We start from the raw sequence: 25,184 nt of genomic DNA, 5'->3' as shown, positions 1-25,184 counted from the left end.
TACAGCTGTTTTTGTTATTTATTTTTTCAATGAACTATGAGCACACTTAAATTAATGTATTACTATAGTTCATTATTTGTTATTTTCAAGACACTCTAGTACTCTAATACTTGTGACATTGTGATGGAAAATGACATGGTTTTCCTTACTTGTGAACCCTATACTAAACTATGGCTTAAATACGTGCCATGGTCCTCATTTTCAACTAATTTCTGACATATTTCTCATAACCACTTTCTTTCCTCATAAAAAATTACAACCTTGTTAGGCTATTAATTTTATATTATAATTCACATTTTTTTCCACAAAGAATTGAGTATGTATCTATATGTTATGTATTTTATTTCTCAAAGTATTGGCATTTGTTCTTTTCAAATTGAGGTGAAAAAACTTTTTTCATGTCATCTTTTTTACTTTTTTCTTTACTTTTATTGTGAAAGTTGCATTGCTTCTTCCGGACACGTCCATGTTTTGTTTTTCCAGCTTGACTTAGCTTTCACTCAAGAAAAGGTCCCGTTTACTTTTCACAGATTTCAGAGGAGGGAACTTCCGCCTTGGCAGAATTGTATCTAAACCAATCAGACACCGAGAAAGAGGTTCTTCAGTGGTGGACAGCCAATCAGTGGACAGGGGGGCGTGGCTACAACCACACAAAGGATACGAGCCCTTTTAACAGCCACAACCTGCTCTAGTGCAGATTCAAGTGTTTAATCTACAAGTGCCTTAAAATACCAACATATTAATAACTGACTTGGATTTGTAAAAGTGAAATGAAGATTATTTAAACAGATTACTTTTGCAATACTGTATTTGACCCGGTCTTTGTACGTTTTGACCGTATAGAAATGTAATTCTCGTCAATTGTGTGAAATAAGAACTGGAAACAGGCATTGAGGCACAGAATTGTCAAATTGGTTTAATTCACCGTACCAATTGTTACAGATTACTTTTGCAATACTGTATTTGACCCGGTCTTTGTACGTTTTGACCGTATAGAAACGTAATTCTTGCCATTGTAAGAATGAGATGTGAACCTGCTGTACTCTACTGCCCTTACTTTTTAACAACATGTGCTTTTTATTATTTTACCTCTTTTCTTATCATTTTATTTCATTTTTTTGTTATTTACTGTTTAATTGTGTCTGGCCGCTTTTAATGTTGATGTAAAGCACTTTGAATTACCTGGTGTTGAATTGTGCTATACAAATAAACTTGCCTTTCCTTGCCTAAAAAGTAAACATTACTTCTGCATATACTTTCATTCTGTTTTGCAATGATCCTGTAACATTATAGGACATGGCACATCTGGCCTGTTTTGGATGAAACTTCTGTCAGACAGCTGCTGGGTCGTGTCAGTAAGGAAACAACAGTGGTTAGCAACTTCCTGTTTCTGGGCTGTTCGAAGGAAACGTCTCCGCCACGCCCCGAGGGGTCATGTTGGTGTTATCTGTCATGAAGCAATGTTTAATGACTCAAGCCACTTACTGAAGTCTGTGATCTGGGTTGTCGGGTATGCAAAAGCCCGTTTGGTAAACTGCTTGTCTGCAGATCATCTCTCTGGTACTGACATGAAGACGGCTTAATCACTTCAAGGCTTGTTGTGCGGCGGCTGCTCCAAAGCTTTGACACAGCTGTGAACTGTCAATAAAAACATTCTCATCCACTGAGACGTTTAATCATTTTGTTTTTGCTTTGTTGTGGTGGTGCCTGACATCTACTGTGATATAGCAAGTAAATATATGTTTATATCGAAAAAAAGAGGTTTTCAGCAACTGACTTTTTTTTTAGCAAAGGTTGGATCAGAGAAAAGAAGTAACCTCCCCCACATAGGGGATCATACGAGATGAATAAAGGTCGAGTAAGCATTCTCGTTTGTCTGGTGCACCATAAGAAAACCAGTAAAATAGAATCAAAGTTAATACAAGCTTTTATTATATCATGCACAATGTTTTCCGGTCAGAGGTACACTTCTCTCAAACCACATGGGCAGGCCAGTCGTATTTATACTAAAAAGGAAGGTGTTCTTTGTACTTGAACCCCATCTGCCAAACATATCAGACCTTCAGCTGTATTTCCCTGTTTATTGCTTCCTGCTTAAGATGTCAACCCAGATAACGGATAAGACTCATCAGTGTTAAAAGATCTGTTTATCTTCATTGTCTTCACTTAATTATAAAATATTAAGAGTAAATATCTGAACTATTTTAACAGCCTAGTCATAAAACAGGAGTTAACCCTGCAACGAGAGAAAACAGACTAATCATAAAGCAAGAGCTGACTCTGCAAATAGAGAAAAACCACCAGTGTAGAATCTTATAGAAAAACCCTTCAAACTCTTAAACAATTTCATAAAATCCTAACACTCTGAACAATGTCAGATCTAATATTTAAACAGATGTTTGAGAATATACGTGGAGCTGCATCATCACAGCATGAAAATGCTTACCCTACTCTAGCAGAAACAGATTCAAGCAATAGGAAGCATGAGTCTTAAATAATGCAGAATTACAGAACAAAAATGTCATCACATAAATGGGAAATTTCTTCACTTAAAATGATAACAAAATACCTTCTGTCACAAGACATATATGGCTAGGAGACGCTGGAGCGGAAGTGAAGTTACTTTTATGATGCTGTTGATTATTTAGATTTTTATATCTTGTAGGGGTGGGAGACAGCGAGAGCCAGAAAGCGCTTCTTAAAATTAAAAAAATATTCCCTCAAATGAAACTGAAACTGACATTTTAACATTAAAAAACCCCTCTTTTGTGCTGCTTCAAAAAGAAGAATTTTGATGTGATATAAAAAAATATTCTCAAAAAAATTCAGGACATTTATTTTCTTTGCATTATCTTTTATTGGTAAAGAAAAAAACTTCCAAACAAAGTTCCATATTTCCATACAGGTATAATTGTTTTCATTCTTCAAACTGTCTCCTGGTGACATTGTTTTATATATATATATAGGGGTGTCATCAGCATACAGTAGGTATGGTAACTTATTTTGTTATTCTTTATAATCTGTGCCAGTGGTAGCATGTAGATGTTTAAAAAAAAGGTTCTCCAGGATGGAACCTTGGGCAACAGCACAGTAAAGTATGTTTTGAACCAGTTGTGTACAGGTCTGGAAAGACCCACCCAGTTCTCCAGTCGTTTGAGTAAAATATTGTGGTCAACTGTATCAAATTCAGCACTGAGATACAGTAAATCATGTTTCCACTCCATGTTTCCATTCAGACATACAGTATGTCATTAAACACTTTGATCAGCGCGTCTCAGTGCTGTGTTTCTGTCTAAAACCTGACTAGAAGGCATCATGGCAGTTATTTTGTGTTAAAAAGTCATTTATTATCTTTCTGAATGGAATACTCGAGATGGGCCTGTAGTTGTTCATTTTGTCTTGTCAATATTGTCCTTTTTCAGCAGAGTTTCAATTACAGCCGTTTTCAGTGGCTCTGGAAAGTTCACTTGAGTTCAATTGATGTAAGATGTATATACTATAAGTATATATCTGGAGATTCCCAGTCATAAAATAAAATAAAATAAGCAGCATAGCCTTTTTAGCATTTATAGAGAAATGCTGACTCTTAAGTAGGAAGAGTTTATAGAAGAAATAACACTGATACTTTCAAAAAAACAGGAGATTCATGTATTTGGTCTGACACGTACAACGAGTCATCAGCATACTGGGATACCAAGTAATTCAGTCCCCATCTTTGAATTCTTTGTATTCCTGGTATTGATTTAAGTATTATAGAAAGGATTTAATAACTATATTTAAAGTGGACATTACTGGCGATCCTCAATGTGCACCCTTTTCAACGAAAGGAATGCAGACTGATTCCTAATGGTGACCACTGATGCTTCAGGACTCAAGTAGAAAAACTCCATCCACAACCCAAAATTGTCGCCAAAACCAAATTTACTTCATCATTCAAATAAAAAATTCCTAAAATTTCATCACTTGACTTCACTAGATGTTTAGCCATTTAGAAGATGTCAATACTGTAGCTGGTATCTCGATATCACAATTAAGCAGGGTGTTCAGTCAATAATAGCCAGAGTTCTTTCTGTCTTTCCCCAGCTTAAGCACCAATGTTATAAAAGCGTCCTTGGCAGAGCAACCTTACCTTGTGAGTCAACACTTCAAGTGAACGTGGAGTTAATATTCCTGAGAATTTCTAGGAAAATTTGAATGGGTACCCGTCTGGACCAGGTGCTTTTGTGTTTTGCAAAGCCATGTTTGCAGAGGCCTCCACTTATTCTCCCCTATCTTAAGGTCTGGCCACAGTGTTCCAGTCAGGAAGTCTGGACTTTGACCACGTCATTCCAAAACCTTCATATTTACATTTTTTTCACATGTATAAATTTGTATTCTTTTGCATTATGTTTAAGGTCTTTATCAGCCTGAGCTGCAACAGCATGAGTGTGCACGAACTGCAGACCTTGGCACTTCCACTACTGACCTGCAGGGGTCCTACAGGAAACATTTGTCATAACAGAAGTTTCCATTTGTAGGATATGGGGTTGTTTCTGCCCACTGCAAAATCCTTACATTATGGCTCTTTAAAATGACTCTCTTTTTGTCTTTCTGTTTTAGGACTTCGCTAAAGAGAAATACTCAAATGAGCATGTTTCAGTCCATTATAAAGTGAAATGAGTTAAAAAAGGAAGTCCTTTACTGTCAAACTGCTTTTTCACTGTGACCTAAGCAGATTTTAAAGGTGTTCTGTCTACGTCTGAAGCGTTCAGCGATGCCTGAACTGAGCCGGTAGGAGCTCAGCATGTCGACGGAGGAGCTTCTGCAGCTTTTCTGTAAGTCTCTGTGAATCCTGCAGGTGTTCTTCCACATTATTTCACTTCTCTTGTACCTTATCAGCCTGGTTGCATAAGACGAATGTTCAGAGTGGAAAACGGTCGTATCAGAGAGGAATGCCAGCGGTTGTTGCTCTGCCAGCTTGTGAGTTGGTCTTAGATTATCACATGATGAAATATTGGGTGAATGTTTTATAATCAAGTAGGTAAAGGCATTCAAAGGTCAAAGGTTTAGTAATGAATATTTTACAATTCTCAATGACTGTATTCACTAACGTGACAAAATTAGACGTGAAGGCGGATGAGGAGCCGATCAATAAGTGCAGTGTTTACTAAAACCTGAGGGAAACAACCCCGGAGAACCTTGGCCAGGATGTGCAAAGACAAACAAATTTATTTTCTCATTATTTTATAGATTTACGACTTTTCTTTGTGGCATTTTTACCATTCCACAGATAACGAAGTAACTACCCTGGTATGCAGAATAAAAACATACTAAAGGTTTAATGACAATAGAAACAAAAACTTTGCTGTTTATTTAATCATCATCTTATTTCATCATTTTTGTGCCAAAATCATGATAAAGTTTTTTCCTCCGAAGCCGGCTTCACACAAACCTCGAGACCAAGCGAGCAGACGTGAAATACCTTCCGCATTTCTGTCGAAACAGAAGTTCACCTAATCAGGAGCACAGAGCAGCGTGGACTTCATTTTGTTGTGGTATCTCCAGGGCGGCCTGGGAACGGCAGCAGCCGGTGACAAGCCTCTATCGCCCTGACCAAGGTCGAGGCTGGCGGACGCGCCCCGACACACTCATCCATAAAAGCAGCTGTTCGGCCGCCCGGATTCACACTCTTGGACACGATGAAGGGGCTGCTCGCATTCGTCGCGCTGTTTGTGGCCGTTCTCGGCAAGGAGGCGTTTCACGGGTGAGTGGAGCTGGGACATGGACTGCTTTTCTTCAAATATGATTTGGTTTTTATATATGTAGACAGACATTAAGTTAATTAGCAGACACTTTAATCCAAAGCAACAACTAAGGAACAACAATCAGTACGTTTAGAAACTTTTACATATGCACTAAAGGTGACCAATCAAAAGGAAGTAACTATTTTATGCTACAGAGCCTACATTTACGACTACAAAAACTCTTAAATTCGGACAACCGAGAACAACAACTACGTCAGCCGTTGAGCTGTTCAGATTTGCAGCGATCCACCATCTATAACAGTCTGCTATGAACAGAGCTGTAAAGACACGTTGAAAAGGAAACTGTTGGAGTGTATTTCTTTGGGGTTTGGACCAAACAAAGGTCACAGACCTTAACGCAACACCTCAGGACACTGTATCTATTTTTGATAAAGGAGACATGTTACAACCAAAAACGTAATAATGGCCAATAACGTAATAACTGCCAATAACGTAATAATTTTGGCCATTTCAAATGTAATAAGGCCAATAGTGTAATAATGTGCCAATAATGTAAGAAAACCTTTGAGCCAATAACGTAATAACTTTTTGCCGATAATGTAATAAGGCATTACATTATTGGCTGGTTATTACGTTATTGGCCTGGTATTAAAAAATTATTACAAAATTATTACATTATCGGCAAAAAGTTATTACATTATTGACTCAAAAGTTTTATTACATTATTGGCACATTATTACACTATTGGCTTTATTACATTTGAAATGGCCAAAATTATTACATTATTGGCAGTTATTACGTTATAGGCCGTTATTACGTTTTTGGTTGTAACAAGACACTATTACCCTTTTCCACCAAACCGGTTCCAGGGCTGGTTCTGGTTCTGGTTCTGGGCCAGTGCTGAGTTTGGAACTGGGTTTTCTGTTTCCACTGACAAAGAACTGGCTCCGGGCTGGAAAAACTGGTTCCAAGGTAGCACCAACTCTTTGCTGGTCTAGAGGAAAGAACTGATTACGTAAGCGGAGGGGGAAGGAGTTATTAAGACCAACGGGAATAGCAAGACTGGGAGACGGAGACATTTTCAAATAAGCAACCAAGTATTGATCCAGCAAAGTAGCAGTGGTCTGTGGGGGAGACAACTTGTCTCTTGTCAATGAAGTAGTGTAAAGCCAGAAGCAGCAGCTGTACAACTGCAAGGTCGTCCATAGTTGTTGGTACGCGCCAATGCAAACACAGCGATGTAACTAAGGTTTGCAGAGATGTAATGATGTGGCTCCCCTTAGCACGCCGAGCTATGGCAAATGAAAACCGGTTCTCAGCTGGTTCGCAAGTTGAACAAGTTGTGAACCAGCTCTGGAACCGGTTTGGTGGAAAAGGTGTATGAGTCTCCTTTAAGCGCAAATCTGTTTCAATGACACTAAAAACAGGAGGTGTTTTCCAGAGACAAGAGTCATGCGGAGATTCTTGAGGGTAGCGTGTAATGCTCTGATAGCATTTGCTAGCTTGTGTCACGATCATGACTGAATTTAAATAGCTGGAGTTAGCCATGAAGGGGTTTCACGGTAAAAACAGATCTGCTGCAAGAACACTGCACAAGTTGATTTGATTATAGATTAAAAACTTGACCTTTAAAAACACAGAAAGTGTAAATGTGAAATAAAACCCACGAGTGGAAAATCCTTAGCAACAACAAAGGGAATCGCCATAGGCTACTAGCTGGATGTTCATTCAGTTGTTTTGTTTTGTGGCGAAGAAGAGAACTACAACACAAACATTTATTTAACAGCCAAATATTCTGGCTTTGTAAAATGCTTCTTAGAAAAATCAGTGCACAAGAATTCAAAAGGTCACATGAAGTTTGTATCTCTTAGGAATTTAGCTTTGGTTAAACTTTAGACCTCAGCTTAAAATCAGCGGTGCAAGATTAACTTCTAATTTGCAAGAGAAAAAAAATAATACCTTACCTGAACAATGCCAAACAATATTGTTGTATATTTCATTCTTACCTTGACCTGTTCCTGATCGTAAACTGTTGGTGCAACATCAATGTTAAACTCAGAGGTGGGTAAAGTAGCTGTTACTTAAGAATAATATGACTCAAGTAGAAGTAAAAAGTAGTTATCCAAATAATTACTTGAGTAAAAGTAAAAAAGTACTTGGTGAAAAAACTACTCAAGTACTGAGTAACTGTTTAGTAACGTCTGATTTATTTTTTTAACACAACAATTCAAACAGACAAAAGTACAAAATAATCATCTTCAGGCAAATTAAATCAATAAAATAATACAATTAAAATTAATTAAAAATAGCTTAAATTAAAATAATCTTAAAGTAAATTCAAGTACTTTAATAAATAATAAAACAAATAAAATAATAACAGAATAAAAAAATAAATTAAGCACAAGTAGCACAAAATTTCAAGCCTTTGTACTTTTCTTTTTTAACCAGGCAGAACTAGAACAAGCCCATGAACTCATAGAAACTCTGTGTGTGTGTTTGAGTCTGTGTTTATGTGACAAAACATACAAAAACGAACATTTTTCCCAAAAATCACTCAGTGATGTCACGAGATTGACGCCTATGCGGATAAAAGGGATAAAAGAAAAGTAACAGCTCAATTTAGCCTAATGTAGTGGAGTAAGAGTAACAGTTTCTTCTTCACAAATCTACTCAAGTAAAAGTAAAAAGTATAGTGATTCAAAACTACTCTTAAAAGTACAAAATTTCCCAAAACTTACTCAAGTAAATGTAACGGAGTAAATGTAACTTGTTACTACCCACCTCTGGTTAAACTATATTACAAAAGTAGTGGGCCAACAATTATCCCCTGGGGAACATCACAGTTTATAGGACAGAGAAATGATCACCAACCAAACCGTTTTTGGGCGGATGTTTGAATCCCTGACTCGCCGCTGGATTACTTTGGGCACTTACCTTGATACCAGACCATGAAAAGAGCCTAACGTCTAAAGTCACTTTTGCATAAGCCTCATTTTGAATAGCAATAATAATATCAAGGCTGGTCTTGTTTGTCCTATTTTTATTTGACATCTATGTTTGTCAAAAGTTATTTTAGTTGGCCAAACTAATACCTCAGCTCCCACAATACATTTCTGATTCTCACTTTGCAGTCATCAGGTACTTCGGCTCGTCCCAAAGGATGATGAGCAGTTGTCGATTCTCAAGGTCCTCGAGGACATGATGGAGTTTGAGGTAACTTACTTATATTCATTTTAATTCTAGTTTCTGGATGAAAATATAAGAAGCAAAGATTCAAATATGTGACATCTCATGTCTTTTTTTTAAATGAAATAACATGTTCTGTGTTCTTTGCTCCAGTTGGACGTCTGGAGGGGGGTGACAGATGTGACCTCTCCTGTAGATATCAGAGTTCCCGCCCACACCGTCGAGGCTCTGAAGAGTTTCCTGGAGACCCACGACATTGAGTACTCCACCATGATTGAAGACCTGCAGGTACGTGGTGAAACCTCGAAACAACCGCAAATCTCTCAGCCTTTTGATCCGCCACTCAAATGTATCATGTGATGCTCCTTCAGGAGGTGATGGAGAGGGAGCAGGAGGAGATGGACTCTGCTGCCCTTCTGGCTCAGCCCCAGAAAACTGACGACTACGACTTCTCCAGGTATCACACCCTGAACGAGGTCAGTGCAGTAAAAGGAACATCACATCAGGACTGTTTAACTACGTCTCCTCAGCTAATATGTGCATTCACAGCAGTATTTTGTCTTTTCCTCAGATCTACAGTTTCCAGGACATGCTGGTGGCAGAGAATCCCAGCATGGTCAGCAAGATAGTGATTGGCCACAGCTACGAGGGCCGCCCCCTCAATGTGCTCAAGGTACGCAAAAGTCCAGAACACCAGAGCTCGACTGCAAAAGATTAAAATGAGGTTGATTCACGGTTGCCTTCATGGATCAGGTCTCCTCAGCATGTACGAACGTTGCCGCCTGAACATAAACATAACAGTTTCTGGTTTTAAGTGTGATTGCACCATTAAGAATTGCCTGCATTGGTTCCCCGTGCGCTTCAGGATCGATTTGAAGGTTCTTCTACTAGTTTTTAAGTGTTTTAACGGTCTTATTTGTCTGCTCTACTTTTACCCTATCGACCCTCGTGGACCCTGAGGTCCTCCGGTGCCTTTTAACGATACCAAAAGGTAGAACCAGAAGACACGGGGAGGCGGCATTCAGTTATTATGCCCCCCGATTGTGGAACAGCCTTCCGGAGAACCTCAGGGCCGCAGGGACTGTTGATGTTTTTGAAAAGAGACTCAAGACCCATCTCTTTAATCAGGCTTTTAACTGACTCATTTAACTCTTTATAATTTTCTATGCTCCCCTTGGTTAATATTTATTATATTAATATTTAGTTTAGTTTATCCTGTTTTATTATCTAATTCTTTTATCTCAATGTTATATTTAAATGTTTTAGTCGTTATTTATGGTCTATTTTATACATTCTATTGTTTTATTATCTCAGTTTCTAATTTCTTGCTCTTTAGACCTATTCTTATGATTTTATGTTACACTTCTATACTTTTTTAGTGTGTATTTTAACCATAGCCTATCTTATCCTGCTTTCTTGTAGCTTTTAGCTCCAGTGTTTCCTCATGGGGAGCCTCCATGCTGGGAGTGACTCTGGCCTGCAGGGGGTCGTCCTGGGGGTGGTTCTGACCTGGATGGTTGTGGAGCTCTGCACCACGGCTTCACCGCTGTGGTGTGGACTCCTCTATCCATCCAGGGGGGGGTGGTCTCTGTGGAGACCCCCCTTGTAGCTGCGGGTTATGAGACCTCCTGGCATGGATGGCTCCCTGATACCGTTTCCTCACCTGGATCCTCAGTACTCAGCCATGTCTACACCCATATTTATATAGATGGGGGCGGCAGTAGCTCATTTTGCTGTCGTAGTGTCCTTGGGCAAGCCACCTTGTCCCGTGTGAATGTGTTTGAATGTTGGTGGTGGTCAGAGGGGCCGTTTGGCGCAATATAGCAGCCACGCTTCCGTCAGTCTGCCCGAGGGCAGCTGTGGCTACAACAACAGCTTACCACCACCGGTGAGACTGTGTATGAATGAATAATGATCCCTGTAAAGTGCTCTGGGTGCCTTGAAGGGCGCTATATAAAACCAAGTCAATATTATTATTCATTATTAGATGCGTGTGTCTGCGTGTGTAACTTGGGTGAATTGTAGTGTGCTTGTGTCTGTCTGTGTGTGTGCGGGGAGGGGGGTGGGGGTCAGGGCATTAATAAGTTTTATATTTGTGTATTGTTTTTATGTAAAGCACTTTGTGCTGCATTTTATGCATGAAAGGTGCTATACAAATAAAGTTTGATTTGATTTGATTTGATTTGATTAATCCGACCGTTCCTCTCCCTTCCCGTGTCCTAGTTCAGCACCGGTGGAACCAACCGTCCCGCCATCTGGATCGACACTGGGATCCACTCCAGGGAGTGGGTCACCCAGGCCAGCGGCACCTGGTTCGCCAAGAAGGTGCTCTGATTTGCTCGGTTTGTTGTTCTCCATCTCTTCCGCGACTGACCTTTAACCTTCTGCGCCGTCATCATGTTCTCTGCATAGATTGTGACCGATTATGGACGTGACCCCGCTCTCACCGCAATCCTCAAGAACATGGACATCTTCCTGGAGATTTCCACCAACCCTGATGGATATCACTACACCCACACCAAAGTAAGATCATATTTTTATTGTTTAACTTTTTTATTGAGGAATCAGTCGTAGAAGAAAATGTCCAATATCCTAATTTTTAAAAAATAAAGAGATACAAAACAAACACAAGGTACATAAGAAAACAACACACAAAAAGACCTGCATAAAACAATCCCCATTTCCCACCCCCCTCCCCTCTTCCCAGGGCTTGCATCTTATCAAAACAGGGGAGGCCATCAAATCGTACCGCTATTCAGCTTGAGTCATCAATATATTGTAGAAGGGGTTGCCAAGTCTTATTGAACCATCTCAGTTTGTTTCTTCCAGCCATAATTTGACAGGAGGGATTTCTGTTTTTTTTTCCAAAACATCAAAACAAGTTTCTTTGCTATAATAAAAGTACAAGATAACAGTTGTTGTTGACATTTATTAAGTTGAGAAAACTGATCAGAGACTCCAAACACGATCAAAAGTGGATCCAGTTTCAACTCTGTTTGCAACATATCTGACATAGTTTTAAATATGCAAGACCAAAATGGAATTAACTTAGGAGACAGAGCATAACAGTGGAGAAGAGTGGCTTTTTCAGTAAGGCATTTGTCACATATTTTGGATATACTTGGAAAAGTTTTGTGTAACTAAGATAAGATTTTTAACCACAAAGTTTAAGACGTATTTCCCATTGCTCATGCAGTCTTTTGAAAGGTTTCTTCAAATATACTTCCAGTGCAGAAACCACATATTTATTTGTTGTGCAGCACGGTGGCTTATTGAATAATAATAATAATAATAATAATAATAATAATAATAATAATAATAATAATAATAATAATAATAATAATAATAATTATTATTATTATTATTATTATTATTATTATTATTATTATTATTATTATTATTATTATTATTATTATTTTTTCTTACTATCATTATTATTATTATTATTATTATTATTATTTTAATTTATAATAAATAAATATACATTTATAATACATTTATAAATATACAAGTATTTATTTACAAATATAAATATACATTTATAAATATAAATGTATAAATATAAATATTATAAAATGTATAAATATAAATATAAATAATACTTATCAAACAAATCACAGGTTGGTTAGCAAATTGTTAACAGAGCTCCGCCTTAACAGAATACTACATAAACTGGATCATTAGGAGTTGTGTGGCGCAAGCATTGGCTCAGCTGTTTCAACTTTAAACCATATTCATCAAACTGAAGGCCAAAGCCAGTTTTCCACCTCATTTTGTCTGGTCTGGGAGAGCGTGCAGAGGAAGTTGCATAATTATAGTTTTAGAGGCGTACATGAACCACAACTACACGTCTCGTGCAGCAGGATATTTTGTCCACGATGGCATCAACCTACTGGACGGTTTTCTCCCAAATTTACTAAAACACGCTTTGTGGTGGTGTGATTTAAATAACATCATATGAGCAAGTTTTGTCTGACCAGGCTCCTAAAATGAGCTTGTCGAGCAACACCATCGCAGAGCGAGTACAGGAACTAGTGGGAAATGTGATATCACAGCTGGTTGAGAAAGAAAAGTGCAAGCAGCCCTTGGACAGGAATCATAATGCTGACGTGGCCCGGGATGACGTAAACGTTTACACTACTGCTCTAAACTGAAATTACAGTACAGCGTCAGATTTATACTCTACAGTCAGTACAGTGGACACAAACGTATTTGTTTTATAAATAAAAGTAGTTTTGTTTCCACATAAAAATGCAACCTCACTTAGGTTGGCACGGGTCTGAACCACACGCCGGGTGACTGGTCCACTTGATACCATGGTATTTCCTGTTACTACTTCATAATTTCCAAGCTGGGAAGACAGATAGGTTGCTGCAATGTCTGTAAAAATGACTGTTGCTCGACATTTATCAATATTTAATTTACTCTGTTGCCACGTCTGAGTCACATAAAGGATGTAAACAAAAGGAAGCTCAGCCATGAAAGCTACGGACGCTGCACTAAAGATGACATTGAGATTTAACAAAGAATCCAAGAGTGAAAAGCAGAATTAACACAAATAAAATCATTGAAGTAAACCACAAGAAAATAAATCCAATGGCTGATATATGTTCTATTTCGTCCCTACTGACCGCCAGGCGGTGCTGTAAGCACTGGATATCTCCCCCTCGCGCATGCGCATGTCGAGTACAATACCAACAATGTCACGTCACCCGTGACCACTGCATGACCCCCGGAAGGGTATATCTTCCGGCGTCAGCATGGGATCGGCTCCTTATTTCTTCTCGCATCGCGCGTCTGAAGTACAGGACGGAAATAGGAGCTTTGTGAAAGCTTCTTCCTTTCCTCCTTTTCCTAAAACCGCCGGCCCCCGTGCAGCTTCGTGCCGTAAGGTAGGAGTAACGATCTCTGTCGTCCTCCGAGAGGCTGTGGCCGCGCGGTATTTATTGGTATTTATTGGTGTTCGTTGCGGCGGCGGCGGCGTCTCCCCGCCCCGCCCCCCTGGCCCAGCTGACAGAAGGTAAGCTGTTGGCTGCGCCCGACACCTGAACATTCTGTGCAGTTATTTTTTCTGCTGAAAAAAAAAAAAAAAAAGAAGACAGAAAAGGATTATTTTTTTTTTTCTTTTGAAAAAACAATACAAACACCTTTTTTGGTCTTTCTTACAGCCGTGGTGAAGGCCACGACCCTCTTCCACCGGCTCATTTGTGGTGACGGCAGCGTTTCGCTCCCTCTCCCACTTTATTAATGTGACAACATTATTTTTTCCTTGCAGATTATTTTTTTCTTTTGAAAAAAAAGAAAAAAAAAGGAAAGAAACGAGAGAGGATTGTTCTCTTCTTTTTGAGTAAAGACGCCTATTTTTGCCTTTTCTCATAGCCGTGGTGACGGCAGCGTGGCCCTCCCCTCTCCCGCCTGCATATTGGCGGTGACGGCAGCGTGCTCGCTGTGGTGACGGCAGCGTTTCCGCTCCCCTCTCCCACTGACACACCTGTGTTGACTGTAGCGTGGCCCTCCCCTCTCCCGCCTGTATATTGGCGGTGACGGCAGCGTGCTCGCTGTGGTGACGGCAGCGTTTCCGCTCCCCTCTCCCACTGACACCTACGTGGTGATGGCGGCTCGTCCGCTCCCTCTCCCACCGGCACATCCGTGGTGACGGCAGCGTGACCGCTCCCCTCTCCCACCGACACATTCGTGTGGACGGCAGCGTGACCGCTCCCACCGACACATTCGTGTGGACGGCAGCGTGTCCGCTCGTCTCTCCTACCAGCACATCCGTGGTGACGGCAGCATGTCCGCTCCCTCTCCCACTGACACATCCGTGCTGACGGTAGCGTGGCCGCTCCCCTCTCCCACCGGCATATTGGTGGTGACGGCAGCGTGCTCGCTGTGGTGACGGCAGCGTTTCCGCTCCCCTCTCCCACTTACACATCCGTATTGGCGGTAGCGTGGCCCTCCCCTCTCCCGCCGGCACATTGGCGGTGATGGCAGCGTGCTCGCTGTGGTGACGGCAGCGTTTCTGCTCCCCTCTCCCACTGACACATCCGTGCTGACGGTAGCGTGACCGCTCCCCTCTCCCGCCAGCATATTGGTGGTGACGGCAGCGTGCTCGCTGTGGTGACGGCAGCGTTTCCGCTCCCCTCTCCCACCGACACCTACGCGGTGACTGCAGCGCGTCCGCTCCCCTCTCCCACCGGCACATCCGTGGTGACGGCAGCGTGACCGCTCCCACCGACACATTCGTGTGAACGGCAGCGTGTCCGCTCCTCTTTCCTGCCAGCACATCCGTGGCGACGGCAGCGTGTCCGCTCCCTCTCCCACCGGTCGCTGTGATGGAGCGTTCATGCCCAGGGTGCATGGCCGCCCTGGACCCTGCGGATGACCAGGACCTCTGCGTGTCGTGCCTCGGCCCTGAGCAGCGGGGCCGTTGGCCAGCCTCCCCTCATCTCAGCCGGGGTCTTCTCTGAAGCGATCGGCAAAGAGAGTGGTGGGGGTCCCCAAACGACGGCGGATGACGAGCCAGCTCTCCTCGAAGGTAGATCGCTTGGCTGCCGACATGGAGCAGATGAGGGCGCCCCTCCTCAATCTGCAACCTGGTACTGGCCAGGTGGAACCTGCCATGCCAGAGTTTGCTCTGGGGTCGCCACCGCCGCTGCCGGAGGACGCCATCTCCATTGCAGCCTCGGCGAGCCACTTCAACGTGTCATCAGGGGACCCGGCCTCACAGCGCTCGGGGTTCTCCTCGCACTCATCTGCCCAGAGCTCTCGGGAGGGGACGGTTTGTTCCTCCGTGCAGAGCATTATCCGCACTGCCCTGGCACACTTGCAGCCGAATGCACCGCGTGCGGAGGTGGCCTCTAGCGCCTTCCACAGGCGCAATCCTTCTCCGGTGGAATTCACATTCCGTCTTTGTCGGAGTTTTTTGAGGGCGCTGCACTCATGCTGGAGAGATGTCACAGCCGGCTGATGACCGTGCTCTGACGGCGATGGAGGACGCTGCTGTGGCTGGTCTCCACCACATGCCCCCCCCATCGAGCCCTCCATTGCAGCACTGATAGTGGCTCCTGATGAGGCTCTGAAGCCAGATCCCAAGTGCCCCTCTACCCAGAGTAGGGTTACTGATGGGCATATTTGTAAGGCTTATGAAACAGCGGCACGCATCGGCCGGCTGGGGAACACCCTTTTTTTCATCTGCTACTGGCTCTCTCCACCTCCCTGCAGGATGCACAGGTGGATGATTCCACACAGGATATGTGTGACATATCCCTACAGGCTTTTTGCCTCCCAAACGAGGGAACTGGGGCGGCTGATGTCCACCCTGGTGCACACGCGCCGTCATGTCTGACTGGCGCAGTCACCCCTGACGGAGACTGCTCGTAGGGTTCTTCGTCAGGCACCGGCAGAGGCGGGGGAGCTGTTTGGGGCAACTGCCCTGGAAGCTCTGAACCGCACCGCCCTGGCTGATGAGACCAGGCAGCGGCTGGTGTACCTTCACAGGGGTGCGGCCGCCTCCTGTACACCGGGAGGCCCTTCACCGGCCCCCGGGCCTCGCCCCCGGCCGCCTGCCCACGGCGGCCGGCGCGGCTTTCAGCGGTCTGTGAGTCAGCCTGCTGGTGACTTTCGCCCCCCTGTGCGCGGACTGTCCCACCAGCGTCGGGGCGTTGATCCCGACCGTCGCCCCCCCGGGACGTCCGGAGCCCGGGGGAGACGGCGCTAAGGCCACGGAGCCGGTCGTCAGCTACTTTTCCGGCAGCAGCTCGGTTACTGGGCTGCCTGCTCATTGGGGCCCGGGTGGTTTCCACCCTAGCCCGGGGGTACGTATTGCAGTTCCGACACCGGCCTCCTATCTCCGGCCGGGTTGAGATGACCATCGTCAGAGACCCGGCAAACATTCCGGCTCGGGCTCAGGTGTTGCCCGCCCTACTGGCCAAGAGCGCCATCATGCCGGTGGACCCCCCGCCGCGGCCTGGGGGTTCTACTTGAGCTACTTTCTCGTCAGCAAGAGAGACGACGGACGTCGTCCCATCTTGGACTTGAGGGACCTCGACGAATACATGAAGGTCTTGCTCTTCCGGAGGCTTGACCACAGCAGATGCTCTGCGTTGGTCAGGAGGAAGTGGTTTGCAACTGTGGACCTACAGGGCGCTTGTTTCACGTGCCGGTCGCGGCACGTCACCGGTGGTTCCGGGGGCTCGCCTACCGGGGCCACCGTTGTCGGTTCAGGGTGCTCCTGTGCGGGCTCTCCCTGTCACCGAGGACTTTTTTCACCAGGTGCGTGATGGCAACCCTTGCCCCTCTTATACCTTTGGGCCTGCTGTCGCTACGCCCCCTGCAATGTGGCTGGACAGCCTCGCCTGGATGCCAAGAGGCACGGGCGCAGGCTGGTCAGGGTTTCGCGGGTGTGTGTCTATACCCTTGCACCCTGAAGAGGCGGGACATTCCGGCTGAGGGGTGTGCCCTTAGGCGCTTTCCCCTCCCTGCCGGGAGGCTGTCATCAGTAGTCCTCCCGGGTCCGCACGCGCTACATCAACGTGCTGGAGCTCTGGGCTCTGCACTTCACACTAACATTTTTTGCAACTCCTGTGGGGGAGGCACGTGCCGGGTCGGTCGGACAGTGTGTCCACTGTTCCTTGATCGGCCACCAGAGGGGGCCCCGACTCTGCACAGCTGCTGCAGGTGTCCCGGGGCCTCCTAGCGTGGACAGCTCCTCGCCTGCCCGGCCTTCGGAGACAGGAACCGGGTGACGGACTTCCTCTCCCGGCGCAAGCCGCCTTTGCAGAGGGTCCTCCAGAGGGCTCACGGGCTCCTCTTGGTGGCCCCCTTCCGACCGGGGAAACATAGTTTCCACTGCTGCGGAGGCTCTGCTGCGACACAACATGACGCCCCCCAGAGGGACCGTCTTTTCCAGCCGGGGATTCAGGTTTTGCACCCCGACCCCGTCGTTTTTGGCTCTGAGTCTGGCCGCTGCGGCGCCCGACCCATTGTTGTCAAGCTGTCCTGAACCTGTCAGGGCTGGCATCTCGAATGCCCATGTGCCTCCCACCCGCCTCTGGTATGAGTGCGAGTGGGGGAGATTCTCTGCCTGGTGTGCAGACGGGGCAGAGGACCCTGTTCTTTGCCCCGTGGCCACGATCCTGGGGTTCCTTTCGGTCCCTCCTGGATGGTGGCCGTGCTCAGTCCACTTTAAGGGTGTATGTGGCGGTCATTTCATCGCAACATGCCCTGGTTGAGAATGCCACCGTGGGGTGCCACCGGCTGGTTTCTCTTTCTCAGGGGGGCTCTGAGGCTGCCCCCCCCCGAGGAGCCCAAAGGCCCCAGTTTTCGATTCCATTCGATTTTATTTATATAGCGTCTAATACAACAGATGTTGTCTCTAGACGCTTTCCAGAGAACCAGAACATAAACATGAATATAAACCCCCGAGCAGTGTGGGACCTGCCCATGGTGCTAGGTGCCCTCTCTTCTCCACCCTTTTGGGCCCTTGGCCCGGGTGGGCCTGAAGTGGCTCTCTACGGAGATAGCTTTCTCCTCGCCATGACATCGGCGAGTCGATGAGTTACATGCCCTGTCAGTCAGCTCAGGGGCTACGTTGTGGCCGAACGTGGCGTTCCTGCCCTAGGTCCTGCAGAGAGTGGGCCAAGCCCTTTGTGCCCCGTACGGGCCCTTGCTGCTTATGCTACCGCGCCTGTGCGACGGTCGGAGCAGCTTGTTCTCTGCCATGGTGGCCCCAACAGGGGGCGTGCTGTTTCTGGACAGCGCCGTCCCACTGGGTGGTGGACACCGTCGAGCGCACCCACAGGGCCAGTTGCCGCCCCTTACCAGTGGGGGTGAGGTGCCACTCGGCCAGAAGCGTCGCAGCTTCTTGGGCTGCCCTGCAGGGGGTGCCTCTGGAGGACATCTGCACCGCGACTTCATGGACGTCGCCAGACACGTTCTCCAGGTTTTACCGGATCAATGTCGCCACTCCCAACCATTGGGCGTGGTTCTACTCCCGGGTCCTTCTGCCCCTGGTCAGTGAGGTATGTGACCGGGATCCTACGTGACATTGTTGGTATTGGTCATCCAGTGCTTACAGCACCGCCTGGCGGTCAGTAGGGACGAAATAGAACGAAAGTTACGCCTGTAACTACGGTTCTATGAGTCCCGGATGACCGCCAGGCCTGCCGGTCACTCCGAATCCTCGTGCTCTCGCGAGAAGATTCTAGGAGCCGATCCCATGCTGACGCCGGAAGATATACCCTTCCGGGGGTCATGCAGGGGTCACGGGTGACGTGACATTGTTGGTATTGTACTCGACATGCGCATGCGCGAGGGGGAGATATCCAGTGCTTACAGCACCGCCTGGCGGTCATCCGGGACTCATAGAACCGTAGTTACAGGCGTAACTTTCGTTTTAACACATAAGCTGAGATCAACTTCTTATGTCACGTAAGCATTTAACATCAGGTTCAACTCCAACCAGGGGTGTCAAAAGTATTCACATTCATTACTCAGGTAGAAGTATAGATACTAGAGTTTAAAAATACTCCTGTAGAAGTTGAAGTATCAACTCAAGTTTTTTATTCAAGTAAAAGTATAAAAGTACTGGTTTCAAAACTACTTAAAGTATAAAAGTAAAAGTAAGTAAAATCCATTGAAAATGAATGCATCTTAGTATAATGCAAATATATTAAAGAACCATAAATGTGTACTATTGAGCATTAACATGTGTTTCAGAGAGCAGGAGATATGATGACTAGTTGCCTATAAGTATTGTAATGGTGCAAAAAGTCAAACTTCAGAGGCAAGTTATCATTTATCCTAACCTTTATTGGAATGTACATCCAAGATTAGTTGCAGGAATCTGAGGGAACGGATGTAAGAAAAAAACTGGACAAGAACATCTGAGCCACAACCACAACCAAATTCACTCTATCCGGATGGAGCAATTTAACTGGATAGTTTTTGTTTAAAGTCTGAAATGAAATAGAGTAACAAGGCTGTTTTTAAAATGTAAGGAGTAAAAAGTACAGATAATTGTGTGAAAATGTAAGTAAAAGTAAAAAGTTGTCTGAAAAATAATAACTCCAGTGAAGTATAGATAACCAAAATTTCTGCTTAAGTAAGGTAACGAAGTATTTGTACTTCGTTACTTGACACCTCTGACTCTAACCCTAAAATATGCTGCAGCTCGCAGCTGGAACATCCTGTCATCAAGTGGTTTTCCATCATCAGGGTCCAGGACAGTTTTAAGGGGCCCTGATCTTCTCTGCATGTCTCCAACCAGGGATGGCTCTATAACGACAATTTTCTTCTTCTTATTCATCTTAATCATAACACTATGGTTTTTCCTTTACTTATTGACAGCTTGCTAACAGCGAAGGTAATGCATGAATACCATTGTGGTATGCAGTAGTACTTTACCAGGTCAGTAGATCCTCTGGGGTCCGTCGCTGTAATCAAGACAACCTCAAGAAGCAGATCGACTCTGTTACAATTACAGGCTCATGGGTTTTTACCCCAGACCTTCTTACATGCAAACCCCACCTTAAATGGAAAGTATTACTATGAAAGCTAAAAGTAGTTTGATTTCTTTCAGAACCGTATGTGGCGTAAGACCAGGAAACCCAACAGTGGTTCTTCATGTGTCGGAGTTGACCCCAACAGGAACTGGGATGCTGGTTTTGGAGGTAATGTCTTTGTTAATAGTTGAACAATTCAATTTTGTTCAATGTAATTTTATTTACATAGCGTTTATTACAACAGAAGTTGTCTCTAGGCGCTTTCCAGAGACCCAGAACATGACCCCCGAGCAATTATTACATAAACATAACATAAACAATGACAGTGGCAAGGAAAAACTCCCCTTTAGGAGGAAGAAACCTTGAGCAGGACCTGGATCATAAGGGGGGACCCTCCTGCTGAAGACCAGCTGGGCAGAGCAGGAAAAGAGAGATCGGAAACAGAGGATGAAAAACAGACAAAGTAGAGACACAGACACAATGGCTAACTGGTGTACTACAAGGACAACTATATAAACAGATGTAGACAACAGACGCTGAGGTGGTTGGGGGGGGGACTGTAGGTCAGGATGCAGCTCCTGAAGCTCTGGCCTACAAACATGTACAGAAGAGAAAAGGAGTGGGTAGACCAGTACAACAAACTACAGGAACAATGAAGAACAGTGATGGTTATGAGATACTTATATGCACTCAAGCTGTTGCATTTTGGAACAGCTGGAGCCTATTTAGGGAATTACTTGGACATCCTGCTAATAATACATGACAATAATCTAGCCTAGAAGATACAAATGCGTGAAAAGGTTTTTCAGCATCACTCTGGGAGAGGATTTTTAAAATCTTTGCTATATTACGAAGATTGAAAAACAGTTTTGCAAACCTGATTAATATGCTGTTTAAACGACTATTCCTGATTAAAATAACACTAATGTTTCCCACAGTTGCACTGGACGCCATTGCAGCACCATCTAATCCCTTCCTCAAATGCTTTGGACCAAAGATAATAACCTCTGTTTTATTGGAATTTAAAAGTAAAAAGTTAGTGGACATCCAGTCCTTGATGTCCCTAAGACAAGTTTAGCTAACGGTTCTGTTTCATCTGGCTATAGACAAATAGAGCTGCGTATCATCAGCATAACAATGAACATTTATGCTGTGATTCTGGATTATACTTCAACTGCTGCATGTACACTGAACAAGACTGGCCCTAGCACTGAACCCTGTGGAACACCATAAAACTACACCTAAACTAGACTCCATTACCTGCGCTAACAAGAACAAAGTCATGTGCAAAGTATACAGAGTGGTAATTTGTAGCTAGCTACCTTCAGGAAAACAAGAAATGTAAAACTTTAAGTGAACTGTTTAGTCTTGTCCTGTAGCTAAATCATACGGTGAATCACCTTGTCCTCTGCATTCCCGTGCACTTTCCTAGCACCCGGTGCCAGCAACAACCCCTGCTCAGAGACCTATCGCGGACCCAGAGCTCACTCTGAGTCTGAGGTCAAGTCCATTGTGGACTTTGTGAAGTCCCATGGCAACATCAAGGCCTTCATGTCCATCCACTCCTACTCCCAGATGCTGCTGTACCCCTACGGCTACACCAGGACCCCCGCCAAGGACCAGGCTGAGCTGGTACAAACACCATTTCAACTTTAACAAAATATAGCACATTATTTTATGTTATCTTGTCTGTAAGATATGTGATAATAATAGAGGGTATGCATTGACGTCACTTCCCCACTGGACCAGCCCCCTTACTCGCACTGAGTGGCAAAACATCAGCAAAAACAGCTGCAACTAGTGGAGAAGACGGGATAACAGCCGATAATGGGCTTAAATTAAAGGCAGTTGGACTTGACAGTGACCCGTACAGTTACCCGAATAACCAGTGGTCCATGGACATTAATATTTGTCCACAAATCGAGTTTCCTGATATTTATACAGTATGTACTTAATTTCCACGCCGGGGAAAGCTTGAAGGCATACAAAAGTCTTGACGCTTGGTCTTACTTCAAGGCAGGATTTGTTGGCGAAATTAAAATGATGAGGACACCGAACTTTATGATTTGACCGTTTAACGTTAGCTACCCAAAAATACAAAATGGGAACCGCAAATCCACGTTTTGGTGCCTGGAATCCAGTTGTTTCCGCGAATTGCAGCGATCCATTTGTCCCTCTTAAGCTTATTTTTTGGCAGTCTGTAAAACGATAACTCTTTTTCTTGCTAAATCTATGAGTACAGTCGATCGCACAACAGCTCTTTCCCATTTTAGATGTTTTCCAGTTCAAACTGAAAGTTTACGCTGCCACTCAGTCTTTCTGCCACTCAGTCTTTCTGCCACTCAGTGGGCGTAACCCGCTGTGAAGTCGCATCTGTGACGTCATGCGCATTCCCTCTATCGTGAAAAATCATGATGGTAATCTCTTTGACAGCATAAAGTAGCTCAGAAGGCCATCACCGACCTGGCCTCCCTGTACGGCACCCGCTACAGATACGGCAGCATCATCAACGTAATCTGTAAGTTTCAACAGCACTGCTCCCAAATACAGACTCGCTTCACAGTTTTAGAGGTAGTTTGTACATTTCATACACATTTATATGCCGTAATCCTAAATCTAGCTGCTGTTTTCTTTGCAGACCAAGCCAGCGGCAGCACCGTTGATTGGACGTACGAACAGGGCATCAAGTACTCGTACACCTTCGAGCTGAGGGACACCGGCCGCTACGGCTTCCTCCTGCCGGCCAGTCAGATCCTCCCCACGGCCCAGGAGACGTGGCTGGCAGTGATGTCCATCATGGACCACACCTACAAGAACCCCTACTAATGTGTGTCTGTGGAAGAGTTGAAATCGCTGCGATGATCCCACTGCCGATACCTTTGAAATGGCATCTTAAGAATAAACGTGAATCTTTTAAATCTTAAAGATCATATAATAAGTGAATAAACTGGAAAAGTGAGGTTTTGATTCTTCATGCTGTCCTTTTGAAGATTTTATATGAATTTACGTGAGGTTGCTATGCCACGCCCATAAGTCAGAGTGGGTGGAGACAACTATGAATTCCTGTCTAGAAAAGTGACCAGATTTCCATCCAGTATTTATACAACATGATAAAACTAAGGCAATCATTGTTGGAAAAAATAAATTGCTTAGCAGAAATAAAATTCTGTGAAGTTCACTTTATTTGTACAGAACCAATTCACAACGACAGTCATTCCAGGGCATTTTACAGAGAGTTAAGTCCCATTCAGTGCAATTATATTTCAGTTATAGTAAAAATATGTTTCCCAGTTCGTTACAAACATCTTCATATAATGCAGCCGAACTACCAGAAACCAACAGATCCCCTCAGGAGGAAGTCTGTTTTTACAAGAAGACGCCTCCTGCAGAAACAAACCAAAGGACGGACTTTTGGGAGGTCAGAGGACAAGACAGAGACGCTGTCGGGATTTCAGGAGGCTTAGGACTCAGACACTGGAGCACAAACAACTAAACTAAAACAGAGAGTGCAGCCAGGCTTGGTGTTAATCAGAGGTGTCAAAAGTATTCACATTCATTACTCAGGTAGAAGTATAGATACCAGAGTTTAAAAATACTCCTGTAGAAGTTGAAGTATCAACTCAAGTTTTTTACTCAAGTAAAAGTATAAAAGTACTGGTTTTAAAACAAATTAAAGTATAAAAGTAAAAGTAATGTAAGGGGAATAAAAGCCATTAAGGACAAAAGCCATTGATAATGAATGCATCTTAGTATAATGCATATGTGTACTATTGAGCATTAACATGTGTTTCAGAGAGCAGGAGATATGATGACTAGTTGCCTATAAGTATTGTAATGGTGCAAAAAGTCAAACTTCAGAGGCATGTTATCATTTATCCTAACCTTTATTGGAATGTACATCCAAGTTTAGTTGCAGGAATCTGAGGGAACGGATGTAAGAACAAAACTGGACAAGAACATCTGAAACAACCACAACCAAATTCACTCTATCCGGATGGAGCAATTTAACTGGATAGTTTTTTTTTAAAGGCCGAAATGAAATAGAGTAATGAGGCTGTTTTTAAAATGTAAGGAGTAAAAAGTACAGATAATTGCGTGAAAATGTAAGGAGTAAAAGTAAAAAGTCGTCTGAAAAATAATTACTCCAGTGAAGTATAGATAACCAAAATTTCTACTTAAGTAAGGTAACGAAGTATTTTGTACTTTGTTACTTGACACCTCTGTTGTTCATAAACACTCGAACGGCATAAAAGATAAACACAGCAACAGGGAATAAGTCAGACTAGACAGCAAATGCAGTGACAGACCGTAGGGTCTAAGATTTCCTCTGATGTTTTCAGATTTTTTCATCTCACTGCCATTAAATTCACGAAGTGTGAACCACCAAGTACACAGGTCCAAACTTGGTACTGAGAGATGGCTGGACACTGGAAGCTCAGGGGATGCAGCCGAGAACAATCAAAATGAGACAGGAAGTAAAGCAACCGGTTAACACACAAGAGCGAGGAGCAGAGTCTTAATAAGGGAGAGAAAGATCAAAACTGATTTAGAAAAGAAAAAGAAAATCTGAACTAAACAAATCCTCTGAAACCAAATCAGCCAAACAACAAACAGAAGTCATACTGTAAATAAAAGACCAACCAAACCTTTCATGGTACAGACGAGAGACCGGCTCAGGGATGCCTGCTTCCAGAGGCATCTAGAGGCATCATGGGAATTCCCTCAGCAGTCAGGGCCTGATCCGAAAACTTTA

At 44.0% G+C, this 25,184-nt stretch overlaps 1 protein-coding gene across 1 annotated transcript; it reads left to right on the top strand.

The window, feature by feature from the left end:
• The first annotated feature begins 5,544 nt into the window (after window positions 1-5,544).
• Window positions 5,545-23,370, top strand: LOC133443730 (carboxypeptidase A1-like). Its single transcript, XM_061720918.1, has 11 exons — window positions 5,545-5,743; window positions 8,876-8,957; window positions 9,084-9,218; window positions 9,302-9,406; window positions 9,502-9,603; window positions 11,154-11,255; window positions 11,343-11,453; window positions 20,509-20,599; window positions 21,864-22,063; window positions 22,865-22,949; window positions 23,070-23,370. The coding sequence occupies exons 1-11, from the start codon at window positions 5,679-5,681 to the stop codon at window positions 23,255-23,257; spliced, it is 1,266 nt and encodes a 421-aa protein (XP_061576902.1). The 5' UTR covers window positions 5,545-5,678; the 3' UTR covers window positions 23,258-23,370.
• The last annotated feature ends 1,814 nt before the right edge of the window (window positions 23,371-25,184 follow it).

This window comes from Cololabis saira, chromosome 5 (genome assembly GCF_033807715.1).
Source record: "Cololabis saira isolate AMF1-May2022 chromosome 5, fColSai1.1, whole genome shotgun sequence".
Lineage (NCBI taxonomy): Eukaryota > Metazoa > Chordata > Actinopteri > Beloniformes > Belonidae > Cololabis > Cololabis saira.
This window is presented reverse-complemented; position numbering and strand designations above follow the sequence as displayed.

What these genes read in the sequence shown, in the direction of transcription:
- LOC133443730 (XM_061720918.1), top strand. Translation starts at nt 5,679, where the DNA reads ATGAAGGGGCTGCTCGCATTCGTCGCGCTGTTTGTGGCCGTTCTCGGC. An exon ending in CCATGATTGAAGACCTGCAG is followed by an intron (nt 9,219 to 9,301) that starts GTACGTGGTGAA and finishes ATGCTCCTTCAG; the next exon opens with GAGGTGATGGAGAGGGAGCA. An exon ending in CAGCATCATCAACGTAATCT is followed by an intron (nt 22,950 to 23,069) that starts GTAAGTTTCAAC and finishes TTTTCTTTGCAG; the next exon opens with ACCAAGCCAGCGGCAGCACC.